The sequence below is a fragment of the Chionomys nivalis genome, chromosome 8, assembly GCF_950005125.1.
Source record: "Chionomys nivalis chromosome 8, mChiNiv1.1, whole genome shotgun sequence".
In the NCBI taxonomy this organism is placed as follows: Eukaryota; Metazoa; Chordata; class Mammalia; order Rodentia; family Cricetidae; genus Chionomys; species Chionomys nivalis.
The window spans coordinates 95771011-95791902 of record NC_080093.1 but is presented as its reverse complement, the minus strand read 5'-3'; the positions used below and the strand labels follow the sequence as shown (position 1 = coordinate 95791902).

The 20892-nt window shown below is 53.5% G+C and overlaps 1 protein-coding gene across 6 annotated transcripts in view; it reads left to right on the top strand.

Annotated features, from left to right (window-relative positions):
• Positions 1–20892, top strand: part of Pde2a (phosphodiesterase 2A) — an 89579-nt gene that overhangs the window by 67268 nt on the left and 1419 nt on the right. For all 6 annotated transcript variants that reach the window (XM_057777345.1, XM_057777347.1, XM_057777350.1 and 3 more), the window contains 26 exons: positions 5085–5194; positions 5945–6000; positions 10651–10710; positions 11275–11416; positions 11665–11717; positions 11898–11972; positions 12063–12104; positions 12585–12653; positions 12880–13010; positions 13665–13776; positions 14256–14295; positions 14402–14465; positions 14777–14849; positions 14951–15128; positions 15337–15449; positions 16186–16263; positions 17044–17166; positions 17606–17676; positions 18140–18262; positions 18548–18635; positions 18772–18819; positions 19649–19723; positions 19857–19956; positions 20168–20280; positions 20567–20605; positions 20751–20857. In XM_057777345.1, coding sequence (XP_057633328.1) covers positions 5085–5194; positions 5945–6000; positions 10651–10710; positions 11275–11416; positions 11665–11717; positions 11898–11972; positions 12063–12104; positions 12585–12653; positions 12880–13010; positions 13665–13776; positions 14256–14295; positions 14402–14465; positions 14777–14849; positions 14951–15128; positions 15337–15449; positions 16186–16263; positions 17044–17166; positions 17606–17676; positions 18140–18262; positions 18548–18635; positions 18772–18819; positions 19649–19723; positions 19857–19956; positions 20168–20280; positions 20567–20605; positions 20751–20857 — 2283 coding nt within the window. The remainder of the gene's footprint in view (positions 1–5084; positions 5195–5944; positions 6001–10650; positions 10711–11274; positions 11417–11664; positions 11718–11897; positions 11973–12062; positions 12105–12584; positions 12654–12879; positions 13011–13664; positions 13777–14255; positions 14296–14401; positions 14466–14776; positions 14850–14950; positions 15129–15336; positions 15450–16185; positions 16264–17043; positions 17167–17605; positions 17677–18139; positions 18263–18547; positions 18636–18771; positions 18820–19648; positions 19724–19856; positions 19957–20167; positions 20281–20566; positions 20606–20750; positions 20858–20892) is intronic.

The following is a 20892-nucleotide window of genomic DNA, read 5'->3' as shown; positions in this document are numbered from 1 at the left end:
CACCGCCCTTATTTAAGGTCTGCGAGCATTCATTCTGGGGAGGGTGTGACCAAGGAAACGGAGGGCCGTGGGGTGTGTATAACATGCCCCTGCCTGGAGCTGTGTGCTGTGACAGGACCAGGGAGGACAGAATTAAGCAAGGTGCCTAAACTTGCTAAGAGGTCAGGATTTTGGGAGGCACTGATGCTTGGTAAAGGCCTGGTTCCAGTCAGAGCTGCTCTTTCTCAGCCTGCCTTTCCTCTTTGGTCCAAAGGCCACCGAGACCTGATTCTGGTGTCAATATTCTTTCTCTAGAGAGAGCTGTACCTAGCTAGACAACTTGGAGGACCTGCAGCCATACTCAATCATGTCTTTTCTGGTCTGCCCCAGGGTCAAGGCCAGCGCCCCAGGGTCAAGGCCAGCGCCCCGGAGCTGCCGCTCTCCCTGGCCTGGCCTTCTGCTGTCCAGCCACACCGACTTTCCAGTAGGCGTATGCTCCTCTCCCCTTTAAGCCTTCATGCATTCAGTTCTCTCTGCCCAGTCATCTTAGTGTGTCTGTCTGGATGACCTCCGTGTGTCCTTCAGAACTCGGGCATCTTCTTCAGAAGCCTCTTCTGACCCCACGTCCATCCCACATGCTCTTCTTCATCCCTTTGTCGCAGTCTGGAGTCTAACTCCATTGCGGATCTGTCTCTACGTGGTGCTGGGATCCCTGAACGAATGACACATGTTACACGCATCACTGAGGGAACCCAAGGAAAAGAGAGACGCTAGGACAGTTCACAGGTGACTCCCAGGAGATGGAATCCCAGGTGGTGGAGAAGACATATGCCGGCTAAAATAGTTCCACTGCACTTCAGGAACCTCCAGGATGCCCGGCACCTCCAGGTAGCCTCTGAGTTTCTCAAGTCTCCTGAAGCTGTGGGCACAGGATTCTGGGGGGTGGGTACAGTTGGATCTAGGAACAGGAAGCAGGATAGTCCAGGCTAATGGGCAAGGTTTCATAGTTTACTGAGCAGCAATGCAGGAACCTTCACCCCACTGTAGCTTCCAGCATGTCTGAGGCCAACCAACAGGATGGAGTTTGAACTCCCAAGAAGCCCCAGCCTTCATCAACAGGAAAGGTGGCTCCCATTGCCCTTCTGCCACCCTTTTTTCAAGCAGTTGGAACAGCCAAGAACTGGCTCCCATCACTCAGGGGCCTCAGAGGCTCTGGTGTGAAGGACAGCAGACGGGAGACACACTGACTCTTGTAGATTCTGAACTGTTCAGAAGGGCCAGGAGGGAATGAGTCTCATTCAGAATACGCTGTGACCTTGGAAGAGATGCCCCACCTCTTTGGTCCTTGATTTTTCCAGCAGCTGTGACCTCCTGACTTGGTGACTTGCAGGCTACCCCCTCCCTTTCCTCATCTGATCTGTGCTGTACTCCCCTAGTGACCCCAACTGCATGCTCCGGAGTCCCAGCTTCTCTTCTCTCCAGGCCAGGCAGTTCTTATAAACACAATAAGGGGAAATAGCATGAGAGATGAGGAGCCCGGGAAAATTAATCATCAGGGAGTGACATTTGGTGAAAAATCAGGTACTTAATTAGGCAGGAAGAAGCCAGAGGCCTGGGGTGGGGTGGTGTGTGTGGAGAGCAGAGAGAAATTTGTTCTTCTCGCAGAGAACCTCCACATACGCCAGACCCCAGCTTGGGGCTCGCACTCCACGTGTCTTTGGGATTGTCCGAGCAGAGTGACTAACCCAAAATCTGGAAGCTGCTGCCTGGGTTCAGAGCTTCATTCTTCCACTTATTAGCTACTGGCCACAGACAGATCGCTTAACCTGTCTATACTTTATCTTCTCTACTTCAAAACAGAGATGACAACCATTTTTAATCCCTGGAGATGCTAGGGATTCTGAGTTAATATGTGATGGTTAATCTTCACTGCCGACTTTTTTGGAGTTGGAATCACCTAGGAAACAGTGGCGGATGTGTCGGTGAGGGTGTTTCTGGAGAGGTCCAGCAGGCAGTGAAGATCTACTCTGAATGTGGGCACCACCATCACAGAGGCTGCGTGAGGGGGAAGATCAGTGGGGGATGGAAATTAAGTTAGGGCATGGAGAGTAAGGGAAGTGGGGGTCAGAGGGGTGGGTTGGGGATGGACAGAGTGAGAGGGCAGGACATAGTGAGGGACGAGGCCCAGTGGGAGCGAAGGATCAGTAAGGAGGAGGGCAATGGGATGAAACCCTGCACTAAATATGAATATGAGAAAGCGCTGAACATCAGCATTCATCTTTCTCAGCTCCCTGACTATGATACAGTTCAACCAGTTACCTTAAATTCCTGCTGCAGCAAAATGGAGCTGCTTCCCCACACCTGCTCCCCACCACCAAAGTGTGTGCCAAAACAAACCTTTCTTTCTTTAAGTTGTTTTTCATGGGAATTTTGTCACAGAAAGGAAAAGAAGTTCATCTAAAAATTGGTACCAGAAGTGGGGTCATTGCTGTAATAAACCTGATCGTGTGGTTTGTCAGTCTTTTTTTTTTTTTTTTTTTCCGAGACAGGGTTTCTCTGTGGCTTTGGAGCCTGTCCTGGAACTAGCTCTGTAGACCAGGCTGTTCTCGAACTCACAGAGATCCACCTGCCTCTGCCTCCCAAGTGCTGGGATTAAAGGTGTGCGCCACCACCTCCCGGCAGTTTGTCAGTCTTTAGAACCATTCTGTGGGAAGCACGAGGGCTATTTTTGGAGCTGGGAGTTAGAGAAGCACTAGAATGTTCTAACAGGAGCTTAACAGACCATGTGTAATGGACTTGTGCAAATGTATAAGACAAGAATTCCTGGAGAAATGTAATCAATGAAGTTTTGTATCACACGATTTCAAGTAAGAATGAGGAGTCTATTGGGAACTGGACTCCTTTGTTTTATATCCTACAAATAATCTGGAAACATTCAGGCTGTGGCATAATTATTGCTCACTGTATTTATGGAGGTTTAGAATGAGAATTCAAAGCAGAAATATATGGAAAATGTAGTGGTTAAAGTTGTAGACAGTGGGTGCCGACAGGTGTCTACTGGGTTAAGAGGTTTGCATCGTTAAACAGAACCATTTCACTTTGCACCGAGCCAATAGGAAATGTTGTCTGAAAGCAACCATACCTACTGGAAGCTCCAGGTTTTAAAAATGCAGATTCGTTCGAAGGGAACGTGATTGAACTGAGATGCCGCTGAAGGATTCTTGGCCAGAGAACATCTGTACAGGGAAACATTTTCCTGACCGAGCCACCAAAGTGCAGAAAGTTTAGCGACTCCAGCTATGGTGGAAATGGACCGGACTGTGTCATCAGCAGATATCGGAACTTCAGGGGACATCCATATTGTGTTATTCTGTCACATGTAAAATATAAGAGTCATAGGACCATGTGCACCTGAACCAAGCTTCCAGAAAGCCTCTCAGTTCAGGGTCATATTCCCTGCAAGAGGACCCATAAGGTCACTGCATGGATTCTGAAAGTGAAGCCCGTGTTTTAAGGAGACCCTAGGATGTTGAGGATGTAAGGAATGCCCACCAAGAGAAACACCAGTCACGGAGTTGAGCCAGCTCGAGGAAGAGGATATTTGTGCTGCAGGTGGCAGAACTGGAGGGGTGAGGCGACCCAAGACTGTTGACACTCGGACAGCACCCTTGATGCTGGAGCTTTGAGATCTGGGCCTTGCTCTGAGCGCTCCGTCTCACTTTGGTCTGACCTTTTCTTCTTTGCTTCTAGTCCTTCTTTTTGGAATGGGAAGACTTATTCCGTGCTGCTGCATATTGGAAGTCTGTGACTTGCTTTTTGATTTTACAGTGGCTTACAGTTCAGATATTGCCTCGAACCTCAGATCAGACTTCAAATTTTGAGTTTTTGAATAATGTAAGGATGTTCAGAATTTTTAAGGACTCTTACATATAAACTACATGCACTTTCCATTATGAGGTGGCCTTTGAGGACCAGAGGGAGAGTATTATGATGTAAAGGGATGCACTTGGGTAGCAGGTGGCTTGTTATGGCTAATCTTCACTGTCAGCTTAACTGGATTTGGAATCACATAGGAGACCCACCTCTGTATAAGAGGTTTAATCAAAGGGGGAAGATGCACCCCTTGGGCTCGGGTCCCAAGTTGAATTTTAAAAAAAGAAAAAATGGAGCCGGGCGGTGGTGGCTCACGCCTTTAATCCCAGCACTCGGGAGGCAGAGGCAGGTGGATCTCTGGGAGTTCGAGGCCAGCCTGGTCTACAAGAGCTAGTTCTGGGATGGGCACCAAAGCTACAGAGAAACCCTGTCTCGAAAAACCAAAAAAAAAAAAAAAAAAAAAAAAAATGGGAAGTCAAATTGAACATCAGTATTCATCTCTTCCTTCTTCCTGACTGTGGGTGCGACTGCCCCAGGCTTCTGTGGCCACAGCCGCTCTCAACGCTGTGCCTTCCCTGTCACCATGGACTGCACCCTCAAACATAAACCAAAATAAACCTTCCTTGCTTGAGCTGCTTTTGTCAAGTGTTTCGTGACAGCATCAGGAAAAGCAGCGTGTTCACGGTCTGTGTTGGACTGCTTGGTGCCGTCTGACTGTAATGGCGCAGGGAATGTCCGGCGGCCGCTGGGCGCTTCCTGTGCACTCTCCCTCTCGTGCTTAGCACTAAAGCTTGTTCACCAGATGGGATATTCCTCCTGGGATGCTCAGGGAGGGCAGTTTGCTCACCTAAGGTCAAGTAGCAAGGGTCGGCTATGACTCGACACCGCCGGCTGTGAGCCCCGCTGTCCCTCTGCTCTGTTACCCGAGGGTCTGACCTGGGCCTTTCCCACGTCTGCAAGAGACGTGGAAGGCTGCGACTGCCAGTCCTCCTACATGGGGTGGGGGCATGGCAGGGCGGGGTGGGAGCGGGGCATGGCAGGGTGGGGCGGGGTGGGGGCGGGGCAGGGTCCCAGGCTCATTTTGACCCTCCCTATGTCTACCATGAGACAAATCATCTAGACGCTTGCATGTGCTGAGGGTTCAGCCTGTTTGTATCCTCCAGGCTGCTGGGGATGGGTCCTACTCCTCTTCGACCCAGGGCCTGAGAGGTGAACCCATATCTTATTTTCAGAGAGGCTGTGATCTCTGGGAAGCGACTGAGCTGCAATGGACTGGGCCCCTCGGACCTGCTAGGAAAGCCCCTGACTAGGCTGCTGGCTCCGCTGGCTCCTGGCACCCAAGGTAAGGGCTGGGAATGGACAGGGACGGGGAAGGCTGTGGTTCTTGTCCGCTGTCATCCTGTCTCCCTTTGCTCCGCATCTCCAGCCACCCACTTCTCTAACATGCTGCTAATCTCCCCGCACCTCAGTTTCCTGACTGCAGAGTGGGCCGGCGGTGCCTCTTGAGGGGATGTTCTGAGGCATGTGTTAGGGTCTGGCACCTACCAGGTTTCAGTGACTGATAACTGCTGTCCTATGTGCTTGCGCCTCTTGCCAGATGGGCTGGAGTTGTCACGCTCTCTGTCGCTGGCTGTCCGTGTCTGTTTCTTGTCCTCTCCATGCCCCCTGTCCGCCATGTTTCTCTAGGTCTCTGTCCTCTGTCTCGATGTGGAAATGCACAAGACTGGGAGTCAGGAGGCCTGACTTGCTGAGTGATCTTGGGCAAGTCACTTCCCCTTTCTGGACCTCAGCTCCCTAGAACAGGATGCTCAGCCTTACCTGCCTCCCTCCCACCCTCTCTCCCAGGGTTTCTGGGAGAATCACAAGAAAGTTGTCAAGTGAGGGGGATTTCCTTCTATTTAGGGGTTGTCGCTATGGTTATTTTTGTCATTGACTCAGGTCCGCTCTCTGTCTCACCAGGCCTCTGGGTCTCTCTGTGTCTTTGTCCCAGCCTCTCTGTCTGCATCTTTGTCTCCTTCCCTGGGTCCTTACTCAGTATCTCTGGGCCTCACTGGGCCTGCAGGACCACCTCATTGCCCTCTCCCCCCTTCAGTGCTGATCATACCCCTGGTGGACAAGGAGGCTGGAACTGTGGCAGCTGTCATCTTGGTAAGAACCTGCCCAGGTGGCTGGGTTGTGGGTAGGATGGGAAGAGGAAAGCAGGTGGAGCATCTGTGTCTGGAGCCTGCTTCTGTGTGTGTGTGTGCGTGCATGCGTGTTTGTGTGTGTGCGTGCATGTGTGTCTGTGTGTGTGTCTGTATGTGTGTGCATGCAAGGGAGAGGAGGGCTTCACCAGAGCCCAGATCAACTTTATAGCTCTGTGCTGGAGCTCACCCTGGCAGGAAGAACCCTCTGGTACACTGGGTAACCCAAGCTCCATTGAGACCCAGCCTCAAACTCTGGATGGGTTATGGGTAGTGTCTAAGACAACAGGGACACAGTGAGGCGAGTGACCAACAAACACCAAAAGGGTACCGGCGAATGCGAGGCTGCCACCACTGGAGACACAGGCAGTTTAAGTATCAGAACTGCTGGAGCTGGGGACTTAAGGAGAGGTGGGTGTCCCTGGGGGAGCTGCCTGGATGATAACCAGGAACCAAGATGCCCCTTGAAGCTGTAGACTAGACGAAAGAGAAGAGGCCTCCCTTAGAGGTCTCGGAGAAGCATGGAACCTCAAGGGGTTTTTCCCTGGGTTGCTGGCTGCTCTGCCTGTCACAGGTCTCCCAGGCTCCTGCTTCCCAGCTCCTTGGAAAGGTGGCTGGGCCAGAAGATGCTCCTTTCCTCTTCTGAGCCCTTTTCCCATGTGGAAATAGAAGTGAAAAATCCTTGTCCTATCCCAGGAAAAGGTTTGCACCCCAAGTCACAGTTCTGGGAATCTGCCAGCGTCAGCGTGGCGCCGCCTGGGACAAATAAACTCGGCACCAAGGGACTCCTCCCGAGCTCATTAAAAGGGAATTAAAGGTTTCCGAGGCGCCTGACCTTTCCTGAGCTATAGGGCAGACAGTGGGAGTGGAGGGGCAGCCACCAACTGGAATGGGGTGCCGGGCTTGACTCCCTGACAGTAGGCCCCATCTGCCTCTGGGAGGGAGCTCAGAACCTTCCAGTGTGTGCTCCCCTGGCCCCACTTCTTACGCTGTTTCTTGGGGAGTCTGACAAGAATAAGGGGCATTACAAAGGTTGGCCACTCTAGCCAGGAGTGGGGGCGCAGTGACTTCAGCACAGAACAGGGACTAGACAGAACAGGGTCCAGAGGTGCCAGACTCCTTGCCAGTCTGCCCATCCTCACTTCGATACAGTGAAAACTGGGTGGAAGAAAAGCATCTCCCCAAGGTGAAGACATTCAGGAAGTTATTCATCATGGTGACAGGATGCCTGCCATGCTCTCCTTGCCTAGCTTTAGCCCAGGAGTTTTGTTTTCTGAAGAGAGGAAACCCTAGTGTAGGCTGGGTGCCGGAACAAGACATGTCTACTTCTTGGAGCTTTCAGTTTGGGGACAGGAGAGACACCTTCAAGCCACCACAAGCCAAATGAAATAATTGCTGCCAGCTGGTGCTCTAGTGGCAGAAGCTGGAGCAGCAAGGGGAGTCCCGCAGTGAGGGAGCCTTTGAGTGAGCTCTTGGGTGTAGGTGGGAAGCAGAGAAGGGGAAGGGCAGCGGGAACAGCATGGGGAGGAGGTGGCACTCAGGGAGACTGACGTGTGGGGTGTGACCCACCAACGAAGATGTCACCTGAGGTACAGACGTTCCTGACAGACATCCCCTCATCGCCCCAGATAGTCTGACAGTGAAAAGCTCCTGAAGGGAATTTAGAGCATTTCACTGTCCAATTCTCCTCTCAGCCTGGAGCTTCCCAGTCAGAAACACACTTCTTTGGATGCCTGCTCCCCAAGGCACACACATCTGACAGCTGCTCCCACGGTCACAGGATGTTTTATCCTCCGGCAGCCATGGGGTACCCAGCTGCTACCCAGTCCTGAAGGTAGCGGGAACAGAAGGAAGAGGGGGTGCAAATCATCACTCCCTCCTTGATAACTCCAACTTTTATCTCGTTTCTGTTGGTGGTGCCCGCTGTCTTCACACACACATGCATGCACGCACATACTAATGCATGCACACACGCACTCGCATACCCATCCATCCAAGACCTTTCTATTAGGTGTCAAGAGCTGTGTGCTATGCCCTGGAACACAGAAATGACCGAAATAGACCATTAGTTCCTGCTTTGAGCCCTGGGGGGCATGCCACAGGTGATGGAAGTAAGGGAAGAACTGAAAGTGCGGTTCGGATCTAGCCAGGAGACCAGGGAGCAGTGGCTTCCACGGAGCTGCAGTCAGCGGGGGACTTGCTAAGAAACGTGCAGTCTAGGTGTGCATGCGCGGCTGTGTGCCTGAGCTTTCACAGCTCAGTTCAATCGCCATGATTGTAGACTCTTGATGTGGACAGTCTCTTACTCTGTTTTTAGTTCTGGGGTAACGAGTTCCTTTGAGAAGTGGGTGGCTCTTGGTTTCTGGCATATGATGCATGATTTATGCCTGTTCCCCCTCCCCGAGCTGTGCCTGTTAGCTCCTTGCATGACAATAGGGCATTCATGCCATTAGTCATGTTGAATTTGATGAGGGTGGGCCTGGTAGCCTGGCCAGGTTTTTAATTCTTTCTAAACACTGGTGCCCACTGATCAGTATTTCATAGTGAGCTCCAGACACCCACCTTAACATTAGCAGTTACAAACGTAAATGCTACCACATGTCAGTGTGTTGGAGATTAACTGGCTTGTGTTAGGAGATGTTGGAAGTATGGGTGTGGGTGCAGACATGTGGATGGTGTGGGTAGTGGAGGTGAAGGCGTGTGTGTGTGTGTGTGTGTGTATTTCCACAGGAGAGTAAACGCAGGTATGTACATGTGAAGGGGCTTTAGGTTCTTCCAGAGAGTACCTGTGTGTGTCTGAGCACATGCTGAGTGAGTAGGCTGAAGCAGCCCACAGTGCATGCTGGGATGAGGGAACATCACGGCTTCTTCTTTTCCCTCACCATTTTCAGACCCCCACCTCTGCGTCTGGGTGAAGGCCTTTGGAAAGCCAAGGAGCTGGTTTCCCCCCAGCTCTAGAGGGTTCCCAACTGCCCCTCCTCCTGAGAGATGGGTACAAGCAGAGGCAGCAAGAAGGATGCTGCCCTCCGTATACTAACCATAAAAAGCCGGCGTAATTACGTAAAGCATATGCAGGCTGCCTCAGATGCCCTCAGACTCCACTCCTGTAGAAAGGAGCCTCATTCCCAGCTTAAGCTTCAACACAGCCCTTGGCCCCCGGGGTCTCTTCCAGGTCTCCCTAGCTCTAGTCTTGCTTCCTGACATTTACCCTTCATCCCATAGATGACTGGTGTCAGATGCTAAAGTTTGCCATGGCTCCCCAAATCCCAAGTTTAAGACCCTCTGTAGCCCCTTGGACATTTCTGCTCCCCACCCCTGGGCCTCATCTCCTTACACACCTCCCACTTAGCACTTAACCTGAGGAGTCTCTGGTCTACAGTCCCCTCCCCTGTCTCCTCTCTCTCCTCTTCTGCTTGGACTTCCAATTTAGGAAGCCTCCCAGATCCCATCCCCTTTGAGATTCCTAGCCCAGGTTGTCTGTGTACCCCCAACTCCCTCAGGTATAAGGTCCCACACCCCCTTGCAAGTGCACCCCAGCTAGACATGATTTCTCTTGGCCAGAGCCTGAGCTTCCTGAGAACCTGCTGGTCCCCTCCTCTCCATCTGCTCCTGGCAGGGGACCCAGAGCAGAAGCAAGCAGGGACTGCTGGGGCAGGGGAGGCAGGATGAAACCCCCCACGCGCAGGGACTGCTGGGGCAGGGGAAGCAGGATGAACCCCCCATGCACAAACACTGTGGGAGTCCACAGGTGGCAACCAACTTTGAATAAGCAAAAGAAGTTGAAAAAGCAGGTGGGGAGCCTTGCTGGCAGGCCACAGTGGGTTCCTAGACCGCCAACCCTCCTTCCCCTCCACACTTCCTCTTCAAACACCCAAGCAGGGTTGAGGAAGAGAGATTCCCAGAGCATGGAAGATGGCTAAAGGGAGCCCTGGTAACCGGCACAGGGGATAGGGGAAGACGACAGGAGGCGGGAGAAGAATGAAAGGCATGAAAGTGGGGGGCAGGGGGGTGGATGGAGTGGTTCTAACTCTGCCATCTTCTGCTTGGTGACTTTGGATAAGTCCCTCACCCCTTCTGGGTCCTGGCTCATCTGCAAGGGGGAAGCATGCATCTCGCGGTGGTGCGGATCACATGTAGGCAGAAGGCACACCATCAGCCCATCCATGTCAGCTACACCTCCCCTGGCAGAGGTCATGCTGGGCTCCTCTAGCCCTGATGTAAGGGCAGATCAAACCCCACCCAGAAAAAAGGATGGAGCCGGGAGGCTGAAGCCAGTTGCACAAATCCTCTAATCAGGGTCTGAGGTAATCCATATGAGGAAGATGGAGAAGCATCTAAGGCCCCCCTTCCTGACACTATACACCTGGACTGTCCCCAGGAAGAGGACAAAAAGTGTGGAAAGCGATGGGTCAGAAACAGAAAAATCCCACCCTTTGCGCCTGCACTAGAAGTCTTCCTTGGGAAAAAGACTCCCAGAGTCTGCCTGGCCTGACATGGAGGTGGCAGACTGTGTTGGTAGAGACACTAGTGTGTATTGGCCATGGGGGGGGGGAGGGCACGCTAGCAAAGACAGGCTGGGGGAGGTCACAGCTTGTCCCTTCTCCCTCCCCGCCAGGTGCACTGTGGCCAGCTGAGTGACAGTGAGGAGTGGAACCTGCAGGCAGTGGAGAAGCATGTAAGTGGGGCGGGACCACGGTAACACGAAGCCTGCTGAAGGCCCTTATTAGAAGTGGTGGGAAGAGGACCTGGCTGGCCAGAGAGCTGGCCAGGCCTGGCTTCTGGTCCCAGCGCTACCACCTTGAAGCTTTGGGTCATGCAGCCTCTATAAGCCTCCGTTTGAATCTGAAGATGGTGATAATGATAGCACCGACTTACCGAAGTTAGTGATGAGTCAAATACCTTGTACATAACTCAGGCTCTTTTCTGCCTAAGATTTTAGACTTCTGTGATCTTAATCAGGATGGTGTTAGACAGAAAAATCGGACCCTCTTTTGGAAGCCTTTACGAGCCAGGGGCGGAGACAACTATGCTTGTCCGTGGATGGAAGGAGGCTCCAGGGGCTGTGGGGACTCTCAGGAGGTTGAGGGGCCATGGCTTGAACTATTTTGGACCAGAACAACAGTGGGCACTGGGCACTGTGGGGCCCACAAAGGGAGCTGCTTGAGCAAAGGGGAGGAGTCGCATAGTGGCACCAGCAGCCTGGGTGGGACAGAGTGTGATTACCATTCTGCTGCCCCAGACTCTGGTGGCCCTGCGGAGGGTACAGACTCTGCAGCAGCGCAGGCCTGAAGGTTTCCAGAACACCTCAGTGGATGCCTCTGAAGATCAAAAGGATGAGAAGGGATACAGCGACCATGACCGAAAGATTCTGCAACTGTGTGGTGAGGGCCAAACTTGGGCAGGTCTGTAGGACCTGACGGGGCTGATCCTGGAGGGGAAGCGCCAGGGCCAGACCTAGGGAGTAGGAAGGGCCTGGGAAGTGAGCTGGACTACAAGGCAGCATCCAGATATCGCTTGGAAAGAGTGTGGGTCTTCTGGGTGGCCGGTGAGGCCTGAGGAGACACAGGGGAGGAGCATAGAGCAGCTGTCGGTAAGACAGCCTCCTCTGACGTGAGCTCTGCCCTTGCAGGGGAACTCTATGACTTGGATGCCACGTCTCTGCAGCTCAAAGTCCTTCAATATGTGAGTTCCTGAGCTAACTCTCTTCCGCCCCGTCTCTCTCCCTTGAACCTCTCATCTCAACTCAGATGGGGAAATCCCATCCACTCTAGTCTCCCAAAAGCCTGAAACCCCCCTGGAAGGCTAGAGGGTGGAGCAGCACACTCAGCCCGGCTTGCTCTGTCCCCCTCTGTCCCCTTTCAGCTGCAGCAAGAGACACAGGCGTCTCACTGCTGCCTCCTGCTGGTGTCAGAGGACAATCTGCAGCTTTCCTGCAAGGTGAGGGGCAGGTCCACTGTGGAGGCCGGGGTAACAACCTGTGTCTGCCTTTCCCCTCCATTAATCCTCCTCCATTACTGGGTCCCACAGGTCATTGGAGATAAAGTGCTGGGAGAAGAGATCAGCTTTCCTGTGAGTGCCACCTCCATCTTCTGCCTTGGAGCCTGCAGGGACCATGAAGTCCTAGCGGGACTGGGAGCCGCGAGAATATCTTGGTGGGACTAGTCCAGGTCTTGAGGTCCTCTTAGAAGCCTTACAAAGGAGCACTGTATCTCACAGTCAGGTTCCGGTAGGAACAATCTCGTACAGGGTAGGCAGAGTCTTACGTGGGATCAGCTCTCATCCACTGGAGTATTTCTAGACACGAGTCCATTATAATCTCTTCGGAGTGTGCTTATCACTCTCTAGTTAGGGAAGATCTTCTGGTCCACCACTGGTTACTCTAGCCCTCCCTACTCCCCGTCTTCCACTCCTCAGTGTTAGCTCCATCCATTTTTTGAACTAAAACTGTTCAAAGAGCTTGTTGAAACTTCCAGTCATGGAAGATAAGGATGGGCTGAGATCCCTGATACAGGGAAAGCTGGGTCAACTGGGTCTCTCTTCACTCTCCAGTTGACCATGGGACGCCTAGGCCACGTAGTGGAAGACAAGAAGTGCATCCAGTTGAAGGACCTAACTTCTGTAAGCCATGGCCATGTTGAGCCAGGGAAGAGGGAGGGGGAGAGCCCTTGCATAGGTTTCAGGGTCTTCAGAATGGGATAGCCTGAAAAACAGAAGAACAAGACCGAGAGACTTCGTGGCATTCCCATACTCACGCCATAGCAGGTTGCAGAACTTGGTGGAGAGCTGGGGAAGGAAGCCTATTGCCCGCTCCTCTGCCTTGCTCACCACCCCTTTATCTCTGCAGGACGATGTGCAGCAGCTACAAAACATGCTGGGCTGTGAGTTGCAGGCTATGCTGTGTGTCCCTGTCATCAGCCGGGCCACTGACCAGGTGGTGGCTCTGGCTTGCGCCTTCAACAAGCTTGGAGGAGACTTGTGAGTTTGGGGGTGCAGGAAGTCAATAAGGAATTGGAACTGAGAGGCAGGCCAGGGTAACAATATGAGAAGGGGCTAGGCAGAGGCGCTCCCCAGCGGTGGTGAGCCTCAGTTTGTTAGTGCATGATGCTGACTCCCCATCATCCTTCTTGTTTTTGCCTCCACCTCTCCATCAGGTTGTGGGGGTGGATGGGAGGGTGGGGGCATTGCAGAAAAGCAGGCGAACAGCGGCTCTGGTCTTGGCAAGTCTCTAGTCTGAGGGAGGAGACTAGCCTTGGTCTGAGTGACTCCAACCAGAGAAGGGAGATATGGCTTTGGTTTCAAGAAGCAATAGCTCTCTTGATGTGGTGGCATGGCGGTAACTCCAGCTTCTAAGGAGTCTGAAGTGGGGGCAGGGGATCACTTGAGCCTAGCAGTTCTGGGATAGCCACAACCCCGCCTCAACAAAGCAGTAGCCTCAGGAGGAACCCACATTTTGGTCTGAGGACAAGTAGAAGTTTCCCTGGAGAGAATCTCAGCCTGAAGGGCAGGGACTGCAGCTGTCCTCAGTGTGAGAGAGTTCCGTTAGCTGGTAGATATGGCTTCTTGGCAGCACGGAGGAAAGGAGACAGCCCATCTTCCCTCCCGTCTCTGGTGAACCCCCACTTCCTCCAGGTTCACAGACCAGGATGAACATGTGATCCAACACTGCTTCCACTACACAGGCACGGTGCTCACCAGCACCTTGGCCTTCCAGAAGGAACAGAAGCTCAAGTGTGAGTGCCAGGTGAGTGCCTGCCTTGAGTTTTTCCCAGGGACCAGCTCCAACTCCGGAAGGCTGTCCACAAGAGCGGATGTGTGCCTGTGTTATCCGGGCTAATGGCAGCACTGCCCTAGTAACGTAGGTAACGCTAGATAACCTAGTGACCTGGAAGTCTCTTAAAGAGGGAGGTCAGTGGGTCCCTGGGCTCTAGGCATTGTCTGTGACTGCCCTCTAGTGTCTAACGTTGGCACTATTACAACATCTGGGCAGCAGGAGGCAAAGGAGGTTGGACGTCTGAGCTCCAGGGGCTTCCTGATCATCGTCACTCGCTATTTCTCTACTCTCTCACTTAGTAGCCAAAGGTTGTCATTAGACACCTCAGTCTCCAGCCTGTTCTAGGCGCCCTGGGGAAGGAATGAGGACAGCCCGGGGCCATTGGCAGCAGGGGATTGGTTAGGGTGAGCCCTGACCCAACACCATGGTCTTCACTTCCCCCTCCTCAGGCTCTTCTCCAAGTGGCGAAGAACCTCTTCACTCACCTGGGTGAGTGCCTGACTGTCTTCCTTCCACACAGGCTGTCTGGGGAGGGGACATGGAGGGCTTGCCTGGCATTCCTCAGGTCTCACGTGCTTCCCCTTCCCTCCTCTAGATGACGTCTCTGTCCTGCTCCAGGAGATCATCACGGAGGCCAGAAACCTCAGCAACGCGGAGATGTGAGCGGAGTGGGCTGGGGAAGGAGACAGGCCTCAGTCCTCACCACCTCTGCCCTGCCCCTGCCTCTTTGTCTGGCACTTCCTTCTGATGGGCCCTTATATCAGCCAGGGCAGTGTAGCTTTGCTAGCCATGGGTTTCAGTGACACATACAGAGTAGGAACTAAAAACGATACAATACAAAACAAACAAAAAGCAAACGGAGGAATGCGTGCAAATGGCCAGCCTCGAGAGTCAGGACACTCCTCCAGGGCCTCAGAAATGGCTTCCTAAGTCATGCGTGATTGGAGGGGCCAACCACTTCTTTCCACAGCTGCTCGGTATTCCTGCTGGATCAGAATGAGCTGGTGGCCAAGGTGTTCGATGGCGGCGTGGTGGACGATGAGGTGAGGAAGTATGGACACAAGGACCCTGGGAAACAAGCCACATTTGAAGGTTGTCTATAGCCAGGCCAACTCTGCTTTCTACTCCATCCCTGTCTGGGCAGAGTTATGAGATCCGCATCCCGGCGGACCAGGGCATCGCGGGCCACGTGGCGACCACGGGCCAGATCCTGAACATCCCTGACGCATACGCCCATCCGCTTTTCTATCGCGGCGTAGACGACAGCACTGGCTTCCGCACGCGCAACATCCTCTGCTTCCCTATCAAAAACGAGAACCAGGGTGAGGACGCCTGGCCGCCGGGGGCGGGACCTGGAGGGGCGGGGCGGGGCCAGGGCGGGGCATAGTGGAAGGCGTTCTTAGTTTCTTCCGATTCTCTTGAAAGGATTGGGGTTGCCCGGGCTTGAACCATTACTTCCAGAGGAGTTAGGAAAAAGCAGGTCTCACTGGACCCCTTCCCCAGCGGTTCCTATCTTCTTTCTCCTCCCAGAGGTCATTGGTGTGGCTGAACTAGTGAACAAGATCAATGGGCCATGGTTCAGCAAGTTCGACGAGGACCTGGCCACAGCCTTCTCCATCTACTGCGGCATCAGCATCGCCCACGTGAGGGAGCGCGACTGGGGCAGGGAGGGTGGCCTTCCACTCCCCACTCTTTGCTCTGGCCTGTCCATCCACACACAGCATGAAAGCTGGGTATACTGTTTTCAGTCCTGCCCACCCAGCTTCTGAATATTAAAAAAAAAAAATGAAACCAGCAAACAAACAAAACACCTAGATCTGCTGGACTGGTGGTGTGGGCCTGTAATCTCGGAACCTGAAAGGGAATAGCAGGAGGATCAGGAGTTAATTGGAGGCCAGCCTGGGCTACATGAGACACTGTCTCACACATACAAAATTCTTTTGCTAGAATGCCACCTCTTCTCCAGCAATTCCAGCCCAATGCATTAGGCAAGTGTCTTTTTGTTTTTTGGCAAATATTGGGTCTTTCTGCCCTGGCTTTTTGGCAGCTCTAGCCTGAAAGTCCAGCCCAGGTTCCTGAGTGAATTCCTTCTTCGGATCTTCTGCTCCAGGGGCTACCAGGCTCCATCATATAAGTCTGGGTCAGGCTCAGCAGACGCATACGCTCAGTGCCTCAGTGGTTAAGAAAATGGAGGAGGGGCAGTTAGAGAGCTGAGATGAGCGTGGGGGTAGAGCCTGAAGACTGGGCTCTTGCTAATGGCGCACACTGGGCCTCCAATGGGACTGCAAGGAGGGCTTCTGCCATCTTACCCCTTTCTGGGCATTCTGAGGGTGTCACAGCCTCCAACTCCAGCCCCATCATTTCCACTTTCTCCCCCAGTCTCTTCTATACAAAAAGGTGAACGAGGCTCAGTACCGCAGCCACCTGGCCAATGAGATGATGATGTACCATATGAAGGTGAGGCTTGCGTGGAACGTCTGTCCTTCCCTGTCTCCCAGACTCCTCTGCAGCCCAGGCTCAGGCTGAGCTTTCTTATCCTTGGTTCTTGAGAATGTGAAAACAGACCACACTAGTACCTGGCCTACTGCTCTGCCTAGGGACTGTCTCCCCTGCCTCTCATCTCCCATTCCACTCTCCTAAGCCTTTTCTCAGTCTGGAAGCAGCCAGCAGGCTTTCAACCAGGGAACAATTTAGTTCTGACAGCTACCCCCTATCCCGTGTCCGTTTAGGGAAGTCCCAAAAGCTAAAACCTTGCTCGGGGCTTCTCACTACCATTCTCTGTCCCTGCACGATCCCAATTGCTGACCCTCCAGTCCCATTCCCAGGCCCTGTTTCCAAAGAGCTACCTCAAGCCTTATCTTCGAGTGTGTGACAGTCACTGTCCACTGAGGCATTTCCTCTCACCTGTGTTCCAAACTTTGGGAATACGCACAGAGCAGCAGCGGGAAGGACTGAGATCGAACGTTTGAAAACTCTCCTAGAGAGACAAATTGCTAGACTTAGTGTCTGTGAAAGACCATGGCAGGTTGGGTGTCACAAAGGGGGCATTCTCTAACTTTTTCTTTGGCTGTCACGTATGTGGTCATCAGGCATGTGGGCTGCGGTCCTGTGGTGATCTGTTCAATGATAATATGAAGAGTTGGAATCCAGCTTGATGTACGCTGGGCAAGGGAGCCCCTGTCTGCATGGGGATTTGATGGAGAGGCCATCGGCTGATGCCTGGCTTGTCTGTACTAGGTCTCTGACGACGAGTATACCAAACTTCTCCACGATGGGATCCAGCCTGTGGCTGCCATTGACTCCAACTTTGCCAACTTTACCTACACTCCTCGCTCTCTGCCCGAAGATGATACTTCTATGGTGAGCTGGCCCTTCTCAGTTGGGGGTTGAGCGTGGGAAGTATAGGTGTCAGTTAGATGTGCATCAGAACTTCCGGGCGAGGCAGAAACACCAAACAGGGCTATGGGCTCCTTCAGAGATAGGCTGGGCGTGCTTCTCAGGACCATGGGGCTGACTAGGGGACAGCAGTGGTTTGGATGGTGGCCCAAAGCTGGCCTAGGTGTGTGACCTTGAGGCTTGCAGCCCTGTCCCTGATCTAAGCCTGTGTGTGAGCTTGCTTCCAAAAAGTCTTAGCTTCCAAAGCCCTCAAATTTTGGATAGTTCACAGCTTGACGTATGACTGTTCGTCAATTGAATTGTCCTTTAGTTTAGGTTTAGAGTTTCAAGACTCTGTTTAGTGTGAGGATTCAAGGGAGGTCGATAGTGCCGGCCCCTCTGATGTCCCCTCCTGTGCTTGCAGGCCATCCTGAGCATGCTGCAAGACATGAACTTCATCAATAACTACAAAATCGACTGCCCAACTCTGGCCCGGTATGTGCCCGGCACTGCCCTCGGAGCAGAGCCTCCGTCTTCAGCTCAGATTGCTTTTGTCTTGCGTCTATTGCCCCAAGAGTTCTTGGGAGGGATTATTTATTTATTTATTTAGTTAGTTAGTTAGTTTTTACTTGATGTGCATTGGTATCGATGTATGTCTATGTGAAGGTGTCAGATCTTGGAGTTACAAACAGTTGTGAGCTGCCATGTGGGTGCTGGGAATTGAACTTGGGTCCTCTCTGAACCGCTGAGCCATCTCTCCATGCCCCAGGGAGGGATCTTTTAAAGATGCCTGGAAGAGGACTGGGTTTGTTGGGGTGGGGAAGGATCTGTGATTGAGAAGCCGTTGTCAGACACTGGATCATATGGAAAGAAAGGCAAGAGAATGTAATTGGCAGAGTCTGGCGGGCTTCCCGAAGGAGGCGAGGCTGAGGCTCCTCTGCTGCCTCGGCTCGCCCAGGTTCTGCTTGATGGTGAAGAAAGGTTACCGGGACCCACCCTACCACAACTGGATGCACGCCTTCTCTGTCTCTCACTTCTGCTACCTGCTCTACAAGAACCTGGAGCTTTCCAGCTACCTCGAGTAAGTGGCTGTCCTTTCCACACCTGCCAGCCATGAAGCCCAGCTGGGTTTCAGGTCCTCTACTCGTCCTGTCCTCTGCTTAGCAGGGCTACGGCCCCACCTTCCGCAAGGGGGCTGCTCAGTCTCAGAGAATGATGGACCTGATTCCCCCAGGGCTGGGCACTCCGAAGGAGAGCCACTTTCCGGAAGCTCCCAACTAGGTGGCCCCTGGGCTTCTCATCCAGCTGTCTTCTCTGAAGTGCCCAGGAGGAAGCTCGGGGTGACATTTTTCTGCTTCCCCCTCAGGGACATTGAGATCTTCGCCTTGTTTATTTCCTGCATGTGTCACGACCTGGACCACAGAGGCACAAACAACTCCTTCCAGGTGGCCTCGGTGAGATCCTGCCCTCCACACAATGGGGACCCTCTGCCTTGCCCTTCTCAGCCTGAGGAGAAGGGAGGAGGGAGCAATCACCTCAGTGGGAGGTGCCGATGGGAGGGGTAACCAGAACCTTCCTATACTGTTGCAGAAATCCGTGCTGGCCGCACTCTACAGCTCGGAGGGCTCTGTCATGGAGGTAAATTGCCATCCTGCCCAGCCCTGTCCTGAACCCCTCAAGGCTATCAACTTTCAAGCTAGACAGTTGTCAAGCCATGCTCTCCAGCTAGCTGCGGGGTTGTGCCTTATGGGCCTCATTTTCCAGAAACAGGTACAGGGTGGAGCTGTGACTAGGGACACTGAGTCAGCCTGAGCCAGGCTTGCAAGGCCAGTGGGAACAGAGAAGCCTCTGCTGGTCCCTTCAGGCCTGGTTCAGCGCCAGTCCTGGAGCTGGTTTGCTGTCAGGGACCTCTTGAGTCAGGAACAAGATTCCCCCTGTGACACCTTGCCCCAGGCTGTCTCCCATTGCACCCCCATTTGCACCCTTAGAGATAAATGGCGTGCTCACTGTCTCCCAGGAGGCCCCATGGCAGCTCTGGTTCTATCCTCTGTCCCCTGGGAAGAGCCTGCTCCTTCTCCAAATGACGGCCCTTCATTCTCAGGAGACAGGGCCCTGCCCTCACCTCCTCACTGCGTCCCCTTGTCAGCAAGCAAATATTTTCTGCATGAATTAGTGTCCAAGCCATCAGGGGATCATTCCTTCCAGCCGTTGAGGCCCTCTGAGCATACCTTATCAGGCCCCTTCAGGGGGCAGCTGAGGGCTCTGAGTCATGGAGTTGGCCAGGGGCTTGTCTGGGGCCACAGAGGGTTCCAGTAGACTACTCACAAAGGGAATGGGGACCCTCACACCCCTTTCTGCTTGCTCCACTGAGCTCGGGTCCAGGCCCTGCTGGGCTTTCCTCCCTCTCTGGGAGCCTCTGGTGAGAGATACTTTGATCCAGAGGGACCTGTCTCTCGTCTCCCCACAGAGGCATCACTTTGCTCAGGCCATTGCTATCCTCAACACCCATGGCTGCAACATCTTTGACCACTTCTCCCGGAAGGTGATGGGGTTGTGTGGGGTTTGCTTGGTGGGAGCTGGGGATTGACTGGGCAGAAGGAAGGAGCAGGTCTGCCTTGGAGTAGATGGGATGTGTGCAGCATGGACCGTGATGCCCCTTCCCTGACCCTCTCCAGGACTACCAGCGCATGCTGGACCTCATGAGGGACATCATCTTGGCCACAGACCTGGCACACCACCTCCGCATCTTCAAGGACCTGCAGAAGATGGCCGAAGGTACCACACCTCACCACTGGGGAGGGATGGGTGGTTTGGCACCAACATCTGCCCACCTGAACCTCTGCCATGGTTATGGCGTCGGCCCAGGCAGACCCAGTACTGGCCTCCCAGATTCCACTGGTGTGCTTTGTGCCCCACTATGGGACCCTTGTTCTCAGAAGGGACAGGAGCCTGGACCTTCTCCTTGACTCCATTGTCCCTCCACCAGTGGGCTATGACCGAACGAACAAACAGCACCACAGGCTTCTCCTCTGCCTCCTCATGACCTCCTGTGATCTCTCTGACCAGACGAAGGGCTGGAAGACCACCAGAAAGATTGCGGTAAGAGCTGGCTACCCAGCCCGAGCAAGTATAGGTTGTGTTTTGGGGACTCAGAAATACAGACCACCTCAGGGCCACTGATGAAGTAACCCGGAGACGAGCACCAGCTTATCCAAGGCCGCACAGTAAATGAGTGGGAAGCGGGCAGAGCCCGGGCCCCACACTCTGTTGTCAAGCTAGTGAGGCAGGCCCTGGGTGGGGCTGACACACTCGGTTTGTAACTCTGGGAATAGGCTTAGCTGGACAGATCTCACTGGCAGGAAATAATGGCAGTAATGTCTTCCAGGAGCTGATCTACAAAGAGTTCTTCTCCCAGGGAGACTTGGTACGCATCAGGTGACCTCGGGATGCCCGGGGTGGTGGTGTGCGGGCAGGTGGGGTATTCCTGGCACGAGGCTGGGGGGGGTTGAGTTAGCTGGTCCCACCTGGTACCTGATGGAAGGTCAGGCCCGATGATCTGGTGTCTGCAGGAGAAGGCCATGGGCAACAGACCAATGGAGATGATGGACCGGGAGAAGGCCTACATCCCCGAGCTGCAAATCAGCTTCATGGAGCATATCGCCATGCCCATCTACAAGTGAGCTTGAGGGCACGGCTGGGCCCATGTGGAGA